Source organism: Panthera pardus, unplaced genomic scaffold (assembly GCF_024362965.1).
Source record: "Panthera pardus isolate Hobbes unplaced genomic scaffold, ASM2436296v1 HiC_scaffold_27, whole genome shotgun sequence".
In the NCBI taxonomy this organism is placed as follows: domain Eukaryota; kingdom Metazoa; phylum Chordata; class Mammalia; order Carnivora; family Felidae; genus Panthera; species Panthera pardus.
Window position 1 is genome coordinate 126,640,266 of NW_026526843.1, and position 18,452 is coordinate 126,658,717.

Consider the following 18,452-nt stretch of genomic DNA (forward strand, 5'->3'; position numbering starts at 1 on the left):
CTATATAAGAAACTTCAAATGTGATTTTCAGAATGGACATTTTTTTTAATCCCACTGGTAATTTATGAGAATTCCAGTTTTTCTGCAGTCTTAACAGCATTTGATATTGTTACTTTTTTTTTTTTTTTTGGTTTTGCTTTTCAGTCTTTCTAAAAATGTATTCAGTGGTCAGGGCTAGGACTGGTGTTAAGTAAAGTGAGATAACTAGGGCAAAATATTTAAGGAGATTCTCAAAGTAAAGAATAATTAGCATGTCAGGCATTAACGAGTGCTTTCTAAAATTTTATATGATACTTTCCTTCTTTGCCTATTGAAGTCTTCACTTAGTCCCACTTAGTCTTCACTTGCTAGTGGTATCTTTAGAAAACATTATTTATTTTGAGAGAGTGATAGCAGGAGAAGGGGAGAGAGAGAATCCCAAGCAGGAGCAGAGCCTGATGTGGGACTCAAACTCACAGACCATGAGATTATGATCGGAACCAAAATCAAGAGTCAGACTTAACAGACTGAGCAAGTCAAACAAGTGCCCCATTAATGGTATGTCAATAGAGTTTTAATATTTTCCTGATGATTGTTGAAAATATTATGTGTTTATTTGCCATCTTAAAATCACCATTTGTTGAATATCTGTTTGGCAAGATTGCATTTAAATGTTCTTTATATACCCTGGATACAAGTCCTTCATCAACATATGTTGTTTGTAAGTATCTTATTCCCACCCTATTAACTTATCTTTTCATTCATGAAGAATATCTTTTGCAGGCTACATGAGTGGCTCAGTTGGTTGAGCCCTCAACTTTTGATTTCAGCTCAGGTCATGATCCCAGGACTGGTGGATTGAGCCCTTCATCAAGCTCTGCATTGAGCATAGAGAATACTTAATATTCTCTCTCTCTCCTTCTGCTCATCTCCTCCAGACCTTCTCTCTCTCTTTCTTTCTCAAAATAAAATAAAATTAAAATTAAAGAAAAATCTTTTGCATAGGAAAGTTTTTTGCTGAAGTCTAATTTATCAAAAATTTTTTCCCTTTTAGGGGTGCCTGGATGGCTCAGTCAGTTGACTGTCCGACTTCAGTTCAGGTCATGATCTTGCGACTTACGAGTTCAAGCCCTGCGTTGGGCTCTGTGCTGACAGTTTGGAACCTGGAGCCTGCTTCAGATTCTGTGTCTCCCTCTCTCTGCCCCAAGCCCAGTCGCATTCTGTCTTTGTCTCTCTCAAAAATAAATAAACATTGAAAAAAAATTTTTTAATTCTCTTATATGTGTTATATCTAAGGTCCTGTATCACAAAGATTTTCTCATATGTATTCTTGAAAAACTTGTATGGACCTTTGATCCATTTGGGGACTTATTGTAAAAAGTGTAAAGTTTAGTCTGACTCATTCTTTTGCCTTTGGGTGTTCAGTTGTTCTGAAACCATTTGTTGAAAAGACTATCCTTTCTCATTGAATTGCTTTTAATCTTTGTTAAAAATTAATTGACCAGGGGTGCCTGAGTGGCTCAGTTGGTTAAGTGTCAGACTCTAGATTTCAGGTCAGGTCATGATCTCACAGTTCCACGAGTTTGGTCCCCATGTATGCTCTGCACTGACAGTATGGAGCCTGCTTGGGATTCTCTCTCTTCTCTTTCCCATTCTCTCTGCCCTTCCCCTTCTCTCTCTCTTTCTTTCACTTCTCTCTCTCCCTCTGTCTCTCTTTGCCTCAAAATAAATAAATAAACTAAAAAAAAAAATTAGTTGGCCAGCCTCCTTAATAAGGTAATGTAGAAATACCATATGAGTCAGCAATTTCATTCTTGGTTATAAACACTGAAAAATTTAGAACACATTTTCCAAAAAATTATATACAAATTTTTATAGCAGCATTTTTTACAGTAGCCAAAATGTAGCAACAATCTAAATTTCCATCATTTGATGGAAGGATAAATGTTATATCATACAATGAAGTATTTCAGCATTTAAAAAGGAATGAAAAAATTTTTACAAATGCCCATTTTTTAAAAATTTTTTAATGTTTATTTATTATTAAGAGACAGAGTGTGAACAGGGGAGGGGCAGAGAGAGAAGGAGACACAGAATCAGAAGCAGGCTCCAGGCTCTGAGCTGTCAAAACAGGGCCTGACGTGGGACTGGAACTCACAAACTGCAAGATCATGACCTGAGACGAAGTCAGACACTTAACCAACTGAGCCACCCAGGCGCTTATTTTTGAGAGAGTGAGAGAGAGAGCAAGTGAGGGAGAGAGAGAGAGAGAGAAAGATAAAATGCCGAGCTTTCAGGGTTTATACCCATAAACAGTGAGATTATGACCTGAACTGAAATTAAATTAGATGCTTAACTAACTGAGCCACCCACGTGCCTCAAGGAATGAAATTCTAAAACATGCTAAAATTTGGATGAACTTTGAAAACATTTCGCTAAGTGAAAGAAGCCAGGCAAAAACGGTCACATATTATATGATTCAATTTACATGAAATGTCCAGAATAGCTAACTCCATAGAGACAGAAAGCAGATTATGAGTTCCTTGGAGCTTGCAGCGAGGAAATGAAAGAATTAATGGCTTTGTAAGTATGGAGTTCCTTTTGAGGTAATGAAAATATTCTAGAATTAGGTATGGTGATTGTTACATAACATTGTGATTGCATTAAATGTCACTTATGGTAAAGTCAGTTATACATGTGTGGTTGTAAATAAAAATTGTTTTTACTAGAATAGTTATTTAGCATTTCCATATAAATGTGAAAATCACCAAATGTATATCTATAAAACTTTTGTTGGGGCTGTGATTGGCATATCATTGATGTGGGGAGAATTTACATCTTTATTATGTTATAGCTTTCAATCCATGAATAGTCTCACCTTTCATTTAGAGTATGTTTCATTGTTTCCATCAATATTTCAAAGTTTTTAGCATTTTGAGATTTCATACCTTGTAAAAAATTTTGTGAAAATATTTTTTGACACCATTATAATTGCCACTTTTTAAAGATTTGAGGCTTCTTATTGAACATTTTTATTATAAATATTATTTCATGTGTTGAACTCATAGCTCAGCACTGCTAAATTTACTTAATAGTACTAGGCATTCTCTGGTAGATTCCTTCAGATATTCTAGATAAAAAAATCACATCATCTACAAAACGAATAGTTTTTTTTCTGTATTATCAATTTCTATGTCTTTCCTTTTCTTGGTTTTTTGCATTGGCTAGGACTTCCAGTATTATGCTGAATAATGGTGGAGAGTGGAACATCTTTGACTTACTCATAATCTTAAGGAGAATTTTTTAAATATTTTTGTTGTGTGTGTATTTAAATTTAAATACTGTCATTAAAATTATAATAACAGTAGATATTAGGTTTTTGTTTGTTTATTTGACCTTTTGACCCCTTTCACTCATTTTCCCATCCCTGTATCTATGAGAATCTTGGGGGATTTTTGTTTTTGTTTTTGTTTTTGTTGTAGATTTCACATACAAGAGAGATCATACAGTATTTGTCTTTGCCTGTCTTATTTCACTAGAATAAGTCATTGAGGTCCATTCATGTTGTCAGAAATGCAAGCTTTCATTATTTTTATTTTTTTGAAGCTCAATAATATTATATTTATTATATTAACTAATTTATTAATATATATAAATATTCTTTTACTTTACACAAATTATTTACTCATTTATTCATTTATAGACACTTTGGCTATTTCCATATCTTGCTTTTATAAATAGCACTGCAATATACATAGTATTATATACATAATGTACATAGCTGCAGGTATCTTTTTAATACCTAGATTAATTTTCTTCACATAAATATCCAGAAGTGGATAACTGGCTCATCTAATAGTTCCACTATTAATTTTTTTGAGGAGCCTCCATATTATTTTCCATAGTGGCTGCAACAATTTACATTCCCATCAACAGTGCACAAAAGTTCACTTTTTCCATATTTTCAACAACACTTGTTATTTCTATTCTTTTTTTTTTAAGTAATCTCTACATCCAAGTTGGTTCTTCAGCTCATGACCTTGAGAATCAAGAGTCACATGCTCCACTGAACCAGCTAAGTACCCTATTTTTAGTCTTTTTTGATACTAGCAATTCTGACAGGTGTGAGATGATATCTCTTTGTGGTTTTGTATTGCATTTCTCTGATGATTAATGATGTTGAGATCTTTTCATGTACATGTTGGCCATATGTCTTAAGAAAAATGTCTCTTCACATCCTCTGCCAGTTTTTTAATCAGATAGATAGATAGATAGATAGATAGATAGATAGATAGATAGATAGATATAGATATAGATATAGATATAGATATAGATATAGATATAGATATAGATATAGATATAGATATAGATACATATATATATATCTTTTTGCTCTGGAGCTTAATGAGTTCTTAACCTCTTACTAGATATATAATTTGAAAATAATTTCTCCCATTTGGTAGGTTGTCTTTTTATTTTTTTGATAGTTTCCTTTGAGGTACATGAATATAATTTCTATTCTTGTGTTCTGAGAGTTTTTATCATGAGAGATATTGCAGTTTTATAATTTTTCTTCAATTGATATAATCGTTTATTTTTATTAGACTATTAATTGATTACATTGGATGAGTTTTGAATATTAACATAGTCTTGTATTCTTAAGGTAAACCATACCAGGTCATAATCTATTTTTATTTTTATACTTTTTAATTCAATTTTCAAAACTTTGAAAATTTCAAAGATTTTGTGTCTATATTCCAGAAGGATATTCATGTACAGGATTTTTGTTTTTTGGTGTTTTTATCTTATCTCTTTTTTTTTTTTAAACAATCTTTGGTTTTCACATCATAAAATTAGTTAAAAAGTTTTCTATTTTCTGGAAATGACTCCATAGAATTGGTATTATTGTTACGTGAAATATTTGGTAGAATTCAACATTGATATCTGAGTCTGACATCTCTTCTTCAAATATTTTTAAGTACTAATTCAAATTCTTTAATATTTATGTGACTATTAAAATTATGTATTTTATCTTAGATAAGCTGGCTAAAATGTGATTTTCAAAAAAAAAATTAGTCCATCTCATCTAAGTAGTCAAATTCTTGAGTAAAGTGTTTATATTATCATCTTCCTATCCTTTTAATGCCTTATTGGCATTTATAATCCCTCTTCAATTTTGGCTGCTAATAACTTGTAAACACTTATATTTTGATAGAATTTATTATTTTTATTGACCTTTCTATCAATTTTACTTTATCTTTGAAACATGTTTGGGCTTTTTAATTTCATTTATTTCTGCTCTGATCTTTTTGTGGTCCTTTTGCTTACTTGGCCTTAATTTTCTCTATTAATCCTGGTTTCTGGATGTTTTAAATAATTTATAATTTTTCTTCTATTCTAATGTATGAATTTAATGCTGTAATTGTTGTATAAACAATACTTTAGGGATGCCTGGCTGACTCAGGCATCAAGAGTTGGGGATTTAAATTTGAGCCCCACATTGGGTGTTGTGACTTCTTAAAAATAAAACTTTTTAAACAATACTTTAAATTCGTGGCACAAATATTGATTTCATTTCATTTTCTCTCAAAATCACTTCTAATTTTCTTTAAACTTTCTATTTAACCCATTTTTAATTTTTGTTTTAATTTTAAGGGTCTAAAGATAACTTTTTAACATCTTTCTGCATTTTTTCACCTAATTTTATTCCATTATGATTAAGGAATGCACATTGTAAGATTCTAACTCTTTAAAAATTGTTAATATTTATTAATCCAGTGTATTAAATATATATATATTTTTTTCTTAATGCTTTTATTTATTTTTGAGACAGAGAGAGACAGAGCGTGAGCAGGGAAGGGGCAGAGAGAGAGGGAGACACAGAATTGGAAGCAGGCTCCAGGCTCTGAGCCATCAGCACAGAGCCTGATGTGGGGTTCAAACTCACAGACTGTGAGATCATGACCTGAGCCAAAGTCGGACGCTCAACCGACTGAGCCACCCAGGTGCCCCTAATTATATATCTAAAAATTTTTTTAAAAAAATTTTTATTTATTTTTGAGAGAGAGAAAGACATACCATGAGTGGGGGAGGGGCAGAGGAGAGGGAGTCACAGGATCCAAAGCAGGATCCAAGCTCTGAGCTGTCAGCACAGAGCTCAGTACAGGTCTTGAAATCACACACCTGAGCCAAAGCCAATGCTTAGCCTACTGAGCCACCTACGTGCCCCTCTGCTTTTTTAAAATTTTATTTTTATTTCTTTTGAGAGAGATATACAGAACAAGTGGGGTAGGTACAGAGAGATAGAGGGACACAGAATACCACACAGGCTCTGGGCTGTTAGGGCAGGGCCCTATGTGGGGCTCAAACTCACACACCAAGAGATCATGACCTGAGTCAAAATCAGAGTTGGCCTTTTAACCGACTGAGCTACCCAGTGCTTCTTTTTCTTTCTTTTTAATTTTTTAATGTTTATTTCTGAGACAGAGAGAGACAGAGCATGAGTGGGGAAGGAGTGAGAGAGAGAGGAAGACACAGAATCTGAAGCAGGCTCCAGGTTCTGAGCTGTCAGCACAGAGCCTGACGTGGGGATCGAACTAAAACCGCAAGATCATGACCTGAGCCAAAGTTCATTGCTCAACCGACTGAGCCACCCAGGCACCTCATCCCAGTGCTTCTTAATTGTCTATTTAGATCAATATCTCATATGTATTTGTTGCATCTGTTAATGTGATCATATGATTTTTCTTTTGTAGGCTGTCATTATGATGGATTAATTAGTTAATTTTTCAATATTTAACCAACCTGCATAAGTAGAATAAATTTCACTTGGTCTTGGTGTGTACTTCTTTTTATACATTGCTACATTTAATTTGTTAAATTCTTTGTTCAGCATTTTTGGTTTTTTGTTTTTTGGTTTTTTTTGTTTGTTTGTTTGGTTTTTTTTTTTTTTTTTTTTGCATTTCCCTTTGTGAGAAATATTGGTCTGTAGTTTTCTTCCCTTCTAATTTCTGTTTGGTTTTGGTACTAGAACAAGGCTCGCGTTGTAGAAGGAATTAGGAACTGCTACCTCTGCTTTTATTTTCTGGGAATTTGTGAAGAATTGGTATCATTTCTACTTGAACTGTTTTGCAGAAGTCCGTGAACTCATTTGGTCTCGGCACTTTTTTTTGTTTACAAGTTACTGATTTAATTATTAACTACGTATAGGTCTAATTCTATTATGTATTTTTCTCTCAGTAAGTTTTGGTAGGCCACGTTTTTCATGTAATTGATTGATTTCATGTTTTCAGCTTTGTGGTAGTAGAGTTGTTTATATAACGTTACTATTCAAATATCTATGAGATCAGTATTGATGACGATTTTTATTTGTGATGGTGGTATTTTGTTTCTCTTTTTGTTGTTAGTTTGTCTAACTAGAAAATTGTCAATGTTACTTATATTTTTAAAGAACTGGTTTACATATCATCGACTTTTAAAAATTGTTTTACTGTTTTAAATTTTGTTTAGTCTTTTTAAATTTTTATTCTTGTTTACTTCAGCTTTATGTGCTTTTTTGTCTAACACAGGTGAAATTCAGGATATTGATGTTAGATATTTACTCATTCATAACATATGTGTTCAATTCAATTCAACCCAATATATTTAATTCACTACATAAATTTTCTTCTAAGCATTGCTTTTACTGCATACCACAACTTTTCCCGAGTATGTTTTTTTTTTTATTTTTTATTTTTTACATTTATTTATTTTTGAGAGACAGAGACAGAACACAAGTGGGGGGAGGGACAGAGAGAGAGAAGGAGACACAGAATCTGAAGCAGGCTGCAGGCTCCAGGCTCCGAGCTGTCAGCACAGACCCCGACGCAGGGCTCGAACTCACAAACTGTGAGATCATGACCTGAACCGAAGTCAGACACTCAACCGACTAAGCCACCCAGGCGCCCCCCAAGTATGTTTTTTTTTAACTTATTCTCAATAATTTTTAATTTCTCTCAAGACATCTTTGATGGATGCATGTACTGCTAACAAGTGTGTTGTTTCATCTCCAAATATTTTGGCATTTCCCAGTTGTTGGGAAATTGTCTGTTATTCTCTGCTATCCTCTTGTTGAATTCTAATTTAACTTCATGAAGGCCTAAGAAAATATTTTGTGATATGTATATATTCTTTACATTCTTTTATGTTTCTTAAAAAAAATTTTTTTTAACGTTTATTTATTTTTGAGACAGAGAGAGACAGAGCGTGAATGGGGGAGGGTCAGAGAGAGGGAGACACAGAATCCGAAACAGGCTCCAGGCTCCGAGTTGTCAGCACAGGGCCCAACGCGGGGCTCGAACTGACCAACCGCGAGATCATGACCCAGCCGAAGTCGGACGCTTAACTGAATGAGCCACCCAGGTGCTCCTTAAGTTTCTCAATATATATCTTCCCCTTGTATGAAGCATGAATGGACTATTCTCTATTCCTCTCTGTGAGGATCTGTTTGATCTCCTCATGGCACAAATCCCAAAAGATTTAGAGTTCTCAAAGTCTAGGCCCCAGGATTTTCTAACGCTGAAGATAGTTCACCCTGAGCCTCCAACAATTCTTTAATATGGCGTTAGTGTTCAAGTTGTTTATTGCTCTAGTGGCTTCTTCTCCATATAAATTAATTTCAGTTGTGATTCTCTATATTAACATGCATATACAGTATTTGAGATGGAAGTTAGTCCTATACCTCAATTTTATGGTATCTAAAGAAAAGATATTGATTTTTGTCCTGTTCAGGTGTTGTCCTGTTTTGTTTTGTTTTGTTTTGTTTTCATGTGAGAGTCTGAGTCAAAACTTTCACAGTCCTAACATGTCAGATATGAAACTGGAAGTTTGGATTTAAACTGGAAGTTTGTGATTTTAGGGGCATGGATATCTGTGAGTTTATGCTTTTAAGTATTGTTGAGCTTTTTAAGTATGTACATTTATATCTTTCATCAAACTTGACTACTTTTGCTCAGTATTTTTCTAAATATTTTAGTTTTTCTCTTTCTCCTTGCTTTCAGAATTTTAATGACACAAATATTACAACTTTTTTTTTCTTTCTCCACAATGTTCTGTTTATTGCTTTTCAGGCTGTTTTGTTGTTGTTTTTGCTGCTGTTGTTGTTTTTCTGTTTTTCAGATGGGAAATTTCCGTTGCTTTTTTTCTATATTTATAGTGACTCTGTTCCAGTTACTTATTCCATTTTGCTGTTGAGTTATTCATTCCATTTTTAGATTTGGTTACTTCATTTTTAGGTTGTAAATTTTCTGTTCTTTCTTTTTTCCTCTTCCCTCCTCTTTCCTCACTCCCCTTTTCTTTCTTTTCCACAGGGACGTGAAAGTGCTTTACTACCAGAAGTTCATGAATGTGTGGACAGCACACACCAGTGAGAATTCCAGGTCTTGGAGAGGGAAGAGGATGGGGGTGGTGCCCAGGACTCAGAGCTAGGGACAGAGTCAGAGACCTTGGCCCATTGTCCTCACAGTTTCACATGGTGGGAGCTGGGGGAGAAGAGGACCAGATGGACTGGAGTGCAGTCCAGTTGTGGGTTTTGGAGAAAGACTGCATAGCTCATAAAACCTTGTCCTCCTTCATTTTTTACTTCCCCCTGGGTGAATTAGGATGCCTGCCCAGTCCTTGGACTCATGGGTGTATCCCCTGTCTCATGAGGTCTCTGCCTTCCCCTCCCAATGGGCTATTTTTGACAGGGAGAGGATGGAGGTCTGGGGAGCTGGAGAGGGGAAGTGGGGGACAGATGGAAGGCCTGTGGAGGCTCTGGGGTCTGGGAAGTTCCCTGCTCCTCACACACCCTCTTCTCTGGTTAAGGGTCTTTTTCTGAAAGGGTCCAAGGAAATATTGGTGGGAGTAACCCCAGAGGCCACAGCTTCTTTCCTGAGCAGCTTGGAGGTCACTCTTATGTAGATGGCAGCAGAACACGATGGTCAGCTTCTGGGTCACTGTGCCTTCAGCGCTGTCCTCAGATCTCCATGTGGAAGGTGCTGAGGAAGTTGGGGCCTTGTTAGTCATGTCCTCAAAGTCCATGAAGCCCAGGTTTCCATCACCATCCAGGTTAGCCTCCTTGGTAAGAGTACTATGTTGAAGAAAAGTGGCAAGAGTGGACATTCTTGTTTTCTACCTGGTGGTAGAGGGAAAATGTCCCAATTTTCTATTAATTATGATGTGAGCTGGGTTTTTCATATATGGCCTTTGATATGCTGAAGTATGTTCTGTTTGCCACTTTGATGAGAGTTTTTATAATGAATATTGAAATGTGTCAAATGTTTTTTTGTAGCTATTGAGATTATTATATGACTTTTAGCCTTTCTTTTGTTCACGTGGTATAACTGGTTTGATTTGCAGATAGGGAACCATTCTTGCACTTGGTGCTAAATAATTATTTTAATGCATCATTAAATTCTTTTTGCTAATATTTTGAGATTTTGTATTTATGTTCATAATGGACATTGGTCTGTAATTTTCTTTTGTAGTGTCTTTCCCTGTTTTTGGATCAGTGTAATGCTGGCCTCTTATAATTAATTTGGAAGTTTTCCTTCCATTTCTAATTTTTTGGAACAATTTGAGAAGAGTAAGGATTAACTCTTCTTTGAATGTCTGGTAGAATTTCCCTGGGAAGCCATCTGGCCCAGGACTTTTGTTTGTCAAGAATTTTTGCTAACTTATTCAATTTCTTTGCTGGTTATGGGTCTGTTTAAATTTCAATTTCTTCCTGTTTCAGTTTTGGCAGTTTCTATGTTTCTAGGAATTTGTCCCTTTCTTCCAGATTTGCCGAGTTTGTTGGCTAGGGGGTTAGCAATTTTGTTTATTCTTTCAAAAAGCAGTTTTTAGTTTCATTGATCTGTTCTACTGCTTTTTTTTGTTTCTGTGTCATTTATTTCTACTCTAATCTTTATTATTTTCCTTCTGCTGGATTTAGGCTTTATTCGTGGCTCCTTTTCTACTTCGTTTAAGTGTAGTTTAGGTTATGTATTTGGTACCTTTCTTGTGTCTTGAGATAGACCTGAATTGCAGTGTACTTCCTTCTTAAGTCTGCCTTTGCTGCATCCCAGAGGCTTTGGACTGTTATTTTTTCATTTTCATTTTCTTCCATGTAAGTTTTAATTTCTTCTTTAACTTCCTTATTAACCCAGTCATTCTTTAATAGGATGTTCTTTACCCTCCATGTATTTGAGGGCTTTGCAAAATTTTCTTGTAGTTGATTTTAAGTTTCATAGTGTTATGATCTGAAGATATGCATGATATGATCTTGATCTTTCTGTATCTGTTGAGGGCTGATGTGATTGTGATCTATTTTAGAGAATGTTCCATGTGCAGTTGAAAAGCAGTTGTACTCTCCTACTTTAGGAAGAAATATTGTGAACATATCTATTGAGTCCATCTGGTCCATGTGTCAAAGCCATTGTTTCCTTGATTTTCTCCTTAGATGATCTGCCCATTGCTGTAAGTGGGTTGTGAAAGTCCCCTACTATTATTGTATTATTATCAGTGAGTTCCTTTATGTTTGTGATTATTTATTTATATATTTGGGTTCTTTCAAATTGGGGGTATAAGTATTTACAATTGTTAGATATTCTTGATAGATAGACCACTTAATTATGATATAATACCTTCTCCATTCTTGTTACAGTCTTTGTTTTAAAATCTAGTTTGTCTGCTAAAAGTATGGCTACTCTAGATTTCTTTTGAGGTGCATTAGCTTTATAGATTGTTCTACATCTCATCATTTACAATCTGCTGGTGTGTTTAGGTCTAAAATGAATCTCTTGTAAGCAGAATATGGATAGTTCTTGTTTTTAAACCCATTCTGATATTTTATGTCTTTTGGAGCATTTAGTCCATTTATAGTTAGAGTGCTTATTTATAGATATGACTTTAATGCCATTGTGTTACCTGTAAAATGAGTGGTTCTGGAGGTGTTTTTTGATCCTTTCTAGACTTTGTTGATTTTGGTCTTTGTTTCCTCACTCAAAGAGTCTCCTTTAATATTTCTTGCACGTCTGGTTTAGTGGTCACAAATTCCTTTAGTTTTTGTTAGGGAAACTCTATCTCTTATCTCTCCTTCTATTCTTGAATAGAGCATATTTTTCCCATTTAGTAGTTGAATATATCCTGCAACTCATTTAAGGCCAGCCAAATTTCTGTAGACAGATTTGCTGTGAATATGATCTGTCTTCCTTTGTGGGTTAAGGATTTTTTTTTCCCCCTTGCTGCTTTCAGGATTCTTTCCTTGTCTATATTTTGTGAATTTGACCCTGATATGTCTTGGTGATGGCTGGCTTTGGTTGAATTTAATGAGAGTTCTCTGTGCTTCTTGGATTTCTATATGTGTCTTTCCCCAGATCAGGGAAGTTTTTGGCTATAATTTGATAAAATAAACCTTCTCCTCTTTTTGCTCTCTTCTCATCTTCTGGGACTCTGATGATATGAATGTTATTTCTTTAAGGAGTCACAGAATTCCACAAGTCTACATTAATGATTCAATGACTTTCTTTCTCTCGTCTTTTCAGCTTCATTATTTTCCATAATATTATTGTCTGTATCACTGATTCATTCCTCTGTTTCATCTATCATCATTGCCATGGCATCCATTCAGGTTTGCATCTCAGTTACAGCTGTTTAAATTTCAGCCTGACTCGACTTTAGTTCTTTTATCTCTGCAACAAGGATTCTCTGGTGTCTTCTGTGCTTTTTTCAAGACCAGCTGATATCGTCATGCTTGTTGTTTTGTTTTTAAAACTTCTGAGATGATGATGATAATGATGATGATGATGGTGATGATGATTTTAGAGAGAGAGCATGCACAAGTGGGGGAAGGGGAAGAAAGAGAGGGAATGAATCTTTAGCAGCCTCAATACTCAGTGTGGAGCCAACATGGGGTTTGATCCTATGACCCTAGGATCATCATCTGATCCAAAATCAAGAATCAGACACTCAACTGACTGAGTGTTGACAACTGACTGTTGTTTCAAATTCTAGTAAAGGTATCTTATATCTGTATTGATTAAATCCCTGGTCATTACTTCTTCCTGCTCTTTCTTTCAAGGCTCTTGCAGGATTCAGCTTCTTGATCAGTATACTTGGTGTGAGTGAGGGTTTTGTGCTGGTGTTCTGGGTGGGGGCAGGGTGAGAGGTCGTGTTGAGCTGATTCTCATGCCTTAGTAGAGATGCATCTGTGAGGTGCACAGGGGTGAGGTTTGGTGTAAGCAGCTTTAGTCTCCACATGTTGTCACTGTTTAGCTCACTGAGGTCAGTCACTGATGATGGATGGGGGCAGGAAATGGCATCTCCCTGCTCTCTCATCCCTGGAATGGAGACTTTGCTCCCGCCACTCTTCAGGGAGCCTTCTCAGAAGAGCAAACAATCACCCTCCTGTGTACCTGACTTCCGTCAGATCCTTACCCTCACTCTGTGCCTGAGTCATTTGCCTGCCAAGCAACATAGTATCCCTGTGTTTTACCTCAGGGGTCAGCTAGATTTCTAAATTCCAAATTTTATGGAGTCCCACACCAAAGACCGCAACTGAATCTCACATTTTTGCCATTTGCCAGTTCATCCCAGGAAAGAGATTGCACAGCCACACAGTTGTTTGGAGTTTATGGCAAAGTGCAGCAGAAAGCCAGCACCAAAGCTTGCCACCCTCAGCCATTGTCCCTGTTCCTATGCCTAAGAACAGTGCAGCATGTTGGAGCCATGAGTGTTTTTGTCTTCAGAGAGGCCTCTCTGCTGTTCCCAAATTCACTGCAAGAATGGGAACCCTTCCTCCCTGTGGGACACAAGGAATCATCAGAACATGCTGTCTGCTCCTGGGTCTCTGCCCTCCTTCCCCACAGTAGCAAAGTTAGTTGGGCACAACCCTGATGATGGCAGACTTCTAAAATTTCAGATTTTGTGCTTTGCTATTTATAAGAACTTGTAATCTCTGTAAGCAGGGCTACATCCACAGTATCAACAATTCTTATCTGACCCAAATCAACTCTCCACAGCTCCTATCTTCCATGAGGTGGACATTTTTCTACTTGTCAACTTGCAGTTTTGTTCTTTCAGTTCCCAAATTGATTTCTTGGGTGTTCAGGATGATTTGATATTTACCTAGCTGTATTTGAGGGTGAACACAAGCTTAAGGTCCTCCTATTCCTCTGCCATCTTAACTTACCTTAGAAAGTTCATATAAATGAAATCATGATTATTCAGTCTTGGATTTCCTACATAACCATGTTGCCTTGGAAAAATCACAATTTTGTTTCCTCCTTTCCAGTCCTTGTATACTCATATATACTCACTTAAAATCTCAAGTTAATTAATGACTCAGAATAAACAAACAATTAAAAAGCATATGTCCTAATTATTCCTCCTTTGTTTTACATGCCATCTGTGAACTCCATAATATTGACATTTAAAAATTACAATAAGTTCTAATTTAGATATGCCCATATGTTTACCAATTTCTTTGTTTATGATTGCTTCTTGATTCAACTCCTTCATTCTGGGCTCAATTACTTTTTTCACAAATGGCCCCTTTTGTAAGTTCTTTATCTAAAAATGTCTTTGGGGGCGTCTGGGTGGCTCAGTCGGTTGAGTATCTGACTTCAGCTCAGGTCATGATCTCGCAGTCCGTGAGTTCGAGCCCCGCATCGGGCTCTGTGCTGACAGCTCAGAGCCTGGAGCCTGTTTCAGATTCTGTGTCTTCCTCTCTCTGACCCTCCCCCGTTCATGCTCTGTCTCTGTCTCAAAAATAAATAAACATTAAAAAAAAAATAAAAAAAAAAAAAGACTTTCTCCTTGTATCTGAAGTCCCTGCATTTTCACTAGGGTAGGTGTGAATCTCTTTTTATATATCCTACTCAAGACTGAGTGTACTTTCTCAATCTGAGGATTCAGCTATTTCATTAATTCTGGAAAAATTTCAATGTCACTTCAAATGTCAACTTTTCCATAGTGTGTATTGCACTAAAATGCCTGGAGACATACACAGAGACTTCTCACTCTGTTTTCAAGGTCTTGTAAGTGCTCTTCCATGTTGTCAATTTCTTTATCTTCCAGGCTGTGTTTCAGGCAATTTCTTTAGATTTACCCCCTATCTAGGTAGGCTACCTAAGACTACTATAGAGTTCTATACTTCAAAATTATATTTTTTGATATTGCCAAATGTTCCATGGTGGAAGGCACAAAATCACCCCCAGCAAACCCTTGAGTTAAGGGTAGTCAAAGACCCAGGATGTTATCATGCACTGAGCCAATACAATTATATTCAATAGCTTTCCTCAAAATCCTCCCAATGTGCCATAGCCTTCTTTAGCCAGGGTCTTTGGCTACCTGTAACCCCAAGGTTCTCAATGGGGAGCAATTTTGCTCCTGAGGATATTGGGAAATGTCTGGAGATTTTTTTTATCTCAACAGAAGTGGGGAGGAAGGACCCCTCACACCTAGTGGGTAGAGGCTGATAAACATCCTACAGTGTACAACATAGTCCCCCACCCCCAATAAAACCTAGCCCAAAATGTCAATTGTGCTGACTTGGAGAAACCCTGTTCTTTTTTTTTTTTTTAAGTTTATTTATTTTTGGGACACAGAGAGACAGAGCATGAATGGGGGAGGGTCAGAGAGAGAAGGAGACACAGAATCTGAAACAGGCTCCAGGCTCTGAGCTGTTAGCACAGAGCCCGACACGGGGCTTGAACTCACGGACCGCAAGATCATGACCTGAGCCGAAGTTGGACGCTCAACCGACTGAGCCACCCAGGAGCCCTTGGGTAAACCCTGTTCTAATCCAACCAATTATAATGCCTTAAAGATCTCTAGGCTCTTAACATGACTATATTTCTGTATGAGCGTATGTAAAACCTCTGCTTCAAGTTAGAGTTGGTTGTATGCATTGATGCTTGCACCTGTGTGCTTACAGAATCCAAGTATTTTTTCCTGCTTTTGATTTTTGATAGTGTATGCACACAACATGTTTGCCTACACAGTTTAGGAACTGAAATTCTTAAAGAAAGGAAGATGTTTGCAGAAAAAAGTAGAAAAGGAGAATAAAAGCTTCAGACACACCCTAAAAACCAAATCTGTTTTATTTTAGATGATTACAATATGATGTATGTGTAGGACATTTCTTCAAGAGAATTATTGACAGCCATTCCAAACAGTAGGGCTTTCATTGAGACCTTTTGTTTGAGACAACTGACCACAGTCACGGGTTTCATTTTACTCCACTGTTTTATGGAAAATGTTTCACAGAAGAACATTGTGGCACTTATTAGCAAGAGCGAGGTAGCTGTGATTCCTCGTGGGAATACATAGAAGAAGCATTTCCTTATCAGCATTTCTTTTTCAATGGGAAAACTAAGTGGGAAATCACGGGTGGTTTGGCCATAAAAATCCACAGCAAAATTCCAGCTCGCTGTAATTGCAGTACAACTACAGCTACAGATGAGAAAGAAGGCAGAGATGTTGTAACACAATCGAAGGAAATCTGGGTATGGGGCATGGATCCAGTGGACCACAAGTGCCACTGAACCAAAAATCAGGACTACAGAATTCAAAGAATTTGCCAACAATATCAGGCCCTGCCCATACCAGATTTCATCTGAAATCACCCAGCTTCCATTGATCCTGCCATACATAGGCCACTCAAGAATTGCACCAGAGATGCTACATTTTTGAAAGTAGAAAGCTTCCCAAAGTCCAATGTACACAATGGAAACAATGTTGCTGTTAAACTCCCACACGCGCCAGGATCTGCTGTTGGCTAGACTGATGCCAAAAGCCCAGGCCAGATAACTGAAAAACAGGCCCATCAGTTTGAGGTACAGGTGCTTCAATTCCAGTTGATGGATGACAGGGTAGAGGCATCATGAAATCAAACCAGGAACACACCAAAGAGAAAAAAGAATCAGAATGAATGAGTCACAGTTCCGAAAGTGCTCAATATTTATGTCTTGTCCTTCTGGTCTAAGCATCATATTTAATAGTCTCATATATGTATTCGCTTTCAATTAGTGTTCTAAATGTTTATGTAAGGATAAAATGACCCCGGTGACGGTATAAATTTACATGCCATTCTGGGAACACAGTGTGACATATCTCTCAACCACCAAACTGTTCAATATCTCTTGTCTAGCAACTCCAATTCCAGGACTTTTGCCAAGTTATTGCTAAGAGTTTGCAAAAATATACATAGATGTTTTTTTTTTTCCCAGCACTGTTTATCAGGGAGAAAAATTGGAATTAAGTAAATGTCTGCTAATAGAGGAATCATTAACTAAACTATAGTACATCAAGGATTATAGTGAAATATTACACGACCATTACTAAGAAGGAGTGAATCCATGTAAATGACCTGAAGAAACCTCCATGGGAAAGCAAAATGAAAAATAATCCATATGGTATGACAATCTGCGTCAAAAGAAAACACACAACTTTCTTTATATATCTACAAGTATAGATATGTGCATACATTTTTGAAAGTTTAGAAGGATGCACACAAAAAGAGGAACCCTGATCAACTGACAGAAGTAGAGAATTTCCTTCTTATTTTCATATTTTCTATAATCTGTATGGTGCATAGTTTTAAATGGAAAACAGAATAAACATAACCTTGATGATCTGTAACATGTTGCACACAACAAATCAGGCTAAGGGTGCCTGAGTGGCAGAGTCAGTTGTCGGACTTGTGATCCCAGCTTAGGTCTTGATCTCAGGGTCATGAGATGAAGCCCCACATGGCTCCTCCACTGGGCACAGAGCCTACTTAAAAAAATTCATGCCTATTTACTTTTTCTTAATCCATCCCTTGCTTAAAACTCTCCCTTTAGACGTTGGCTTCTTTTAAGGGTACAACTTAAAAATAGCTTGGTGTGTTTTGCATGAAGCAAATATCTCTTACAAAGCAAAATCTAGATTGTGGCCCAACCTGTTTGCATCTGTTTCAGTTTTAATCCTTGGAGTTCGTGGCAAGGATAATCAGAAAATGATACTCCTAGGGCTTCTCCCTCTGCTGATTAGCAGAAAGAATGAGACAGAGAGGAATGCTCAGAGTGGAATGGTGAGTGGGAAACATAAACAACCACCCACGTAGAAGAGTTTTAGGACCCTCCAAACTACATCTCCTTGCTATGAAGCCTGATATCCCCAACACTGTATCCTCTCTGTTCCATAATCTTCTGGGGAATGCACTTCCTCATTGCATGAAAGCAGCAGTTTTAGTAAAATTAGAAAGATGAGTTTGGAGCTGACGGCCAGTTTGATGACCTCACTCTCCAGGAATGATATTTCCTTGCCCATAGAGGTCTGAGCGAATGGTCCATAAGACCAAGGAGTTTTGACAGCATGAAGAATCAGGACGAAGAATGTTACAAATGCAGAAAAGTATGCCAGTTCAAGGAAGTTTGGGTGCATCTGTGTGTGGAACCAGTGGAATGAGAACATGTTTTTCCTGATGATCA

The 18,452-nt window shown here is 36.7% G+C and overlaps 1 protein-coding gene across 1 annotated transcript; it reads right to left on the reverse strand.

Moving 5' to 3' along the window:
- Window positions 1–16,131: 16,131 nt before the first annotated feature.
- Window positions 16,132–16,848, reverse strand: LOC128773757 (uncharacterized). The gene is given in 2 exon segments (XM_053891316.1): window positions 16,132–16,193; window positions 16,196–16,848. Coding segments are annotated over 2 exon segments (672 nt in total). The 5' UTR covers window positions 16,806–16,848.
- Window positions 16,849–18,452: the final 1,604 nt, after the last annotated feature.